Source organism: Orcinus orca, chromosome 11 (assembly GCF_937001465.1).
Source record: "Orcinus orca chromosome 11, mOrcOrc1.1, whole genome shotgun sequence".
In the NCBI taxonomy this organism is placed as follows: domain Eukaryota; kingdom Metazoa; phylum Chordata; class Mammalia; order Artiodactyla; family Delphinidae; genus Orcinus; species Orcinus orca.
Genome location: NC_064569.1, coordinates 8,717,850 through 8,722,553, shown reverse-complemented (window position 1 = coordinate 8,722,553; position 4,704 = coordinate 8,717,850). Strand labels below are relative to the sequence as shown.

Here is a 4,704-nt window from a genome sequence, read left to right as displayed (position 1 = left end):
AGATATCCTCCAGTATTACTCAGGTAATACTTCTGTTTGAGAATTTGAGAAAAGCGACGGGATTATTCAGAATTACCTATACATGTAAAAAAAATTGAATCCCTCATCAAATGTATCTTTAGTAATAAACTTGAGATGCACTTGTGGTTTGGCCAGTTACTCTGACCTTAGGAAAGTTACTTAACCTCACTAAATCCTAGTTTCCTTACCTGAAAAAATGATGATGAAAATATCTTCTTCATAGGGTACACGGGAGGATTATGATCATGTAAGTAAATAACTTTTCATAGTTCCTGGTATTAAAATCTCAATAACATTTTAAAAACATGCTGATAGTGATATGTTCTTTTTTTTCAAGGTTTTTTTTTTTTTTTTTTGATGTGGACCATTTTTAAAGTCTTTATTGAATTTGTTACAATATTGCTTCTGTTTTGTTTTGGTTTTATGGCCGCAAGGCACGTGGGATCTTAGCTCCTTGACCAGGGATCGAACCCACACCCCCTGTATTGGAAGGCAAAGCCTTAACCACTGGACCACCAGGGAAGTCCTGATGATACATTCTTTTAGCCAACTAATCATAAGTATTTTTACCCTCAATTTTAAAATCCTTAAAAAAAAAAATCTTGCTCCCTAACCCTTAGGTTATGTGTTTACTATGATCACTATTTCCCTTTAAACTATTAAGAGTCTCCATTCCCCCAGCATTCTTGTCAGGTGAACTGCATAAACAAGTGTTTTTCTTTATTGATCAGAATCATGCCATCTCTTTGCTTCTTCAACTTTGAGATCTCTGGGCCAATCAATATTCTTCAAGGCCTGAAAAAGCTTGATTTATGGGAGAAATAAAGTAGATGACTTTAGTATCAGGGACAAACACATCTTTATTTCTTTTATTGACTGCTAAGTGTAGAAAAACCAACTAATTTGGCATTCATTCAACAATATTTACTCACATTAGGCAATACTCTAGGCTGGGGATTGAGAAAATCTTTGGCTTCATGGATGTGACCTGGAAGGATGCCAGGAGGAATAAAATTCCTTGTAAATTAGAATAGTAAGTGGTTAATAATAAGTAGAGCAAAAATCTTGTTTTCTTCCATGGGAAACTTTACTGAGTTGTATCATGTAGGAAGAAAAATACACATCTGGTTTTAAGAGCAATTGTTAAGAATAAATGGTAAATCATGGAGCTTTCATTCAGTTCCTACTATATATTTGCTGATATTACAGGCTGTAAAATTCGATAGGATATAGTACCTTCCCTCATAGGGCTTCTAATCTAGTGGAGGATATAATAATAAATCTGCTGAAGTGCCTTAGTTTCTTCAGTGTAGCAAAACACTAATATGAAGAAAAAAAGGTTGAGGAAGGCACATGTTCATTAGCCACCCAAATCCCTGTATGTCACCATTCCAGGGCTAATGGCAGCCTCATTCTTTTGTGTTACAAATTGGGACATTAGTGCCTCTAGGAAATAGTGGTGCCCACCATTTGTAAGCCCATTGGCAATACTGAATTATTTCATTGATCAAATTACATTTCTGGTATTTTAGACTAAAATGTTTTAGTCCCTGCACTTTCACAGCAATATGTAATTACCAAGGGAAGAGATCATAGTCCGGAAACCTGTCGTCTTGGATATTCTTTAAAAAACTGCATCTGATAATTAATGCACAATTAGGCACAAATAAGGAAGCCTATGAAAATGGCATAGGTTGATATTAACACAGCCCTTTAGATGGATTAAAAGAAATGATCTCTAATCTGGTCAGGAGCATCTGGGAAAAACTTAATGGAAAAAGTGATGTCTAAGTTCAGCCTTAAAACACAGGTAGAGTAACCATAAGTCAAAAAAACAAAAAAGGTACAGAAGGTTGAAGAAAGCGTACGACGTAGAAAAGTGAAGATGTACTCTACTTTGGCTGGAGACAAGGAATGAAGGGTAGAAGAAGTTACTCAAAGCAAGACATTGTGCTACAGGGGGCACTTATTTTATATTCCTAGAGTACACTTGTTTGTTGGATACAATTAGTGGAATACAGAACACTACAAATAGTTTAAATCTTTACTTTGGCAAATAATTGCCCCTTTCAGCTCAAATGTCTCTTCCTGGAGGGTCTTCCCTACACCCCCATTGTCAGGAATCTACAAACCTCCTTCAGTACTAAAACCCTCCAATGGAAAAGCAGGCACTCCATATGAGAGTTTTAAGTTTTATTCACAAGCTAATGAAATATTCTGTTATAACAAATACTCTTTACTGTGTACGGTATGTATCAAGCACTAAGTCAGGCTTATTTTTAATTCTTGACTGATCTTTCAAGGTGAGTATTTTTACTCTCATTTAATAGAATTGAGAAAACTGGGGTTTAGGCAGATTAATGGGCTCACCTGGACCACAAAATTAGTTTGTATTTTAACAGAGGTCTGCCTGATATCTATATCTATATATATCTTCACACACACACACACACACACACACACACACACGGCTAAGAAAAATCACCGTTACTGTTAGACTGGTAGTGAAAAACAGCAGTCCTCCACCTTTCTATCCCTGATTTTCTTTCTCCAGAGACTACCAATTTTAACTCTTAGCTATTTCTTATTGTACTCTTTCTAAGTGACAAGTTATACTGCTTTTTTAAAATCAACTTTTCTATATCAGATCTTGATTGATTCTCCCCCATTACATATACATCTCTCTCTTCTCCAGTCGTTCCAATGTTACCTAATAATTTACCTGTATTCAGTGTTTATATAATTAAAACTGGCTTTATATGATGAGTAGTAATATTCTTCACAGTGGAGTTATGCAGTGTAGTTCTTGAAAAAATTTTTTTATTTTTCCCGGGGTTTACAACTGCCTCAGCTTTGCTTCCTTAATTAGAAAAAATTTTGCAGACCACTAATTCGTCTCCAGACTCTCTGAAATCTAAAAATCTCTTGACTCCAAATACATCAGGTAATCTGAAACATTCCACCCTAACTCTAACCTCTAGGCATTTCTTGTTGACCTCATGCTGTTCTCCCCTTCTCTTCTCTCCTTCATATAGTTACATTTAAGCAACTTTATGGCTACTCTTTAAATAATAAAATGCCCTCTTCCCCCATCGACAACAGAATTTTCCTCTCAGCTTCCCACTTTAAAAGACACCATTACCATTCCAGGTACCCTCACTTTTACACCATCAAGGCTGATAACATGTGCATTCAAACTTTGTAACTGTAAGTATTCTCTTAAAAAGATGAAAATCATAAACAGCATTTACATTATTATGATTATTTAAATGTTATTCGATAAGTCGCCAAGCTTTGTGCTATGACTGTATTTCCTTCTTTGGCTCCAAGATTTTGAACTGCATGTTACTCATAGGGACACTGAAATAGAGTCCACTTTCTTACACTCCCTCTGTTCAAAATCCTGCAGCATTTTACATTGTTTGGTATTTGAAGGATGTGTTTCCTGTACAGTTTTTTTCAGTGAAAGCTTCTGATCGTCATTGTTTTTTCTTGTGGGATGAAGAAATATATGCCCTCCACAGCATATCCTTAAGATCTCCCCAGCTTCTTACTCATTCAGCGTCCTGCTTATATTCCAGTCTCATACTCCCGAAATTTACTTATTTATTAAATTAATATGGACCATGAGCTTGTTGTACATTTTTGTCCTGAAAATTTTAGTACCTTTCCCTTTTTGTCATGCAGCCTGTTCGTCCCGTTTTTGTTTTAAGGATGCACAGCTTCTTAAATATTGTCGTGGGTCTTAGCTGAAGTTCTTTCTCGGCTCCCGGAATCGCGTATTTCCTCTTCCCAATCTCGGCAAGGTCTCAGTGACAGTACAGGAGCTTGGCTGAGAGCGGAGAGCACAGCCGCGGAGGGAGCCCAGGCACTCTCGCGAGACAGAGAAACTCCTCGCCCCCAGCTCCGCGGCGCCGCGGGGTCTCCTGGGAGTCGGCCATAAGGCAGGCCCGGGGTACCGCCGGCTTCCTCAGGGCTCTAAAAGTGTACCTGCAAGCGGATGTTGAGGACCACGGAGCCCGCGATGTAGAAGTACGGGAAGTTCATGCGCAGCTGCCAGGCCAGCTCGAAGAAGGCGAGGAGGGTGCGGGAGAGCCCCTTGCAGAAGACCCCGTACGAGCCGGGGGCCGCGGCCAGGCTCGAGGCTTTGAGAGCCAAGGATGACGGAGCCGCCGCGGTGGCCATGGACGCGGTGCCTGGAGCGCAGGGTGACCGTAGACCCCGCGGACCCCCGACTGACGGCGGCGACCGGGAGGGGCCGGGGGCTAAGCGGCAGCTGGGCTTACACTCGCGCCTGACGTAGCCGCAGCTGCTTCCCTAACGGCGGTGAGGCGGGGGCTGCGGCTGGCGCTCCGCCCCTTCCTGTCTGCTGCTTAAAACGGTATTCAGCGTTTAGCGTTTTAACTCTTGGTAGGTCGGGAACGGGTTATTTATTTACATATATGCCATGCAGTTATTTTGTACAGCATATACGAACAGCCTTACCGATACTGTTTTCACTTTAAAATGCAGAAAGGAAGCTAAGTAAAATTCTGGAACTTGCCCGAGGAGCTTGCATTAAAACTCGGGTTAGTCTGATCTGTGAACTGGGCTACTAGCCAGGAATCTTACCCATTTGATTCCGTAACATTAACTTTAATATTATGGCAAGGTGATCTCCTTACATAAGCCAGTTTGGGCACA

General features: G+C 40.2%; 1 protein-coding gene across 1 annotated transcript; it reads right to left on the bottom strand.

Moving 5' to 3' along the window:
• Positions 1-863: 863 nt before the first annotated feature.
• Positions 864-4,367, bottom strand: SMIM10L1 (small integral membrane protein 10 like 1). Its single transcript, XM_033408200.2, has one exon. The coding sequence runs from the start codon at positions 4,204-4,206 to the stop codon at positions 4,000-4,002; it is 207 nt and encodes a 68-aa protein (XP_033264091.1). The 5' UTR covers positions 4,207-4,367; the 3' UTR covers positions 864-3,999.
• Between the last annotated feature and the right edge of the window lie 337 nt (positions 4,368-4,704).

Coding starts and splice junctions, on each gene's coding strand:
- SMIM10L1 (XM_033408200.2), bottom strand. CDS start 4,206: ATGGCCACCGCGGCGGCTCCGTCATCCTTGGCTCTCAAAGCCTCGAGC.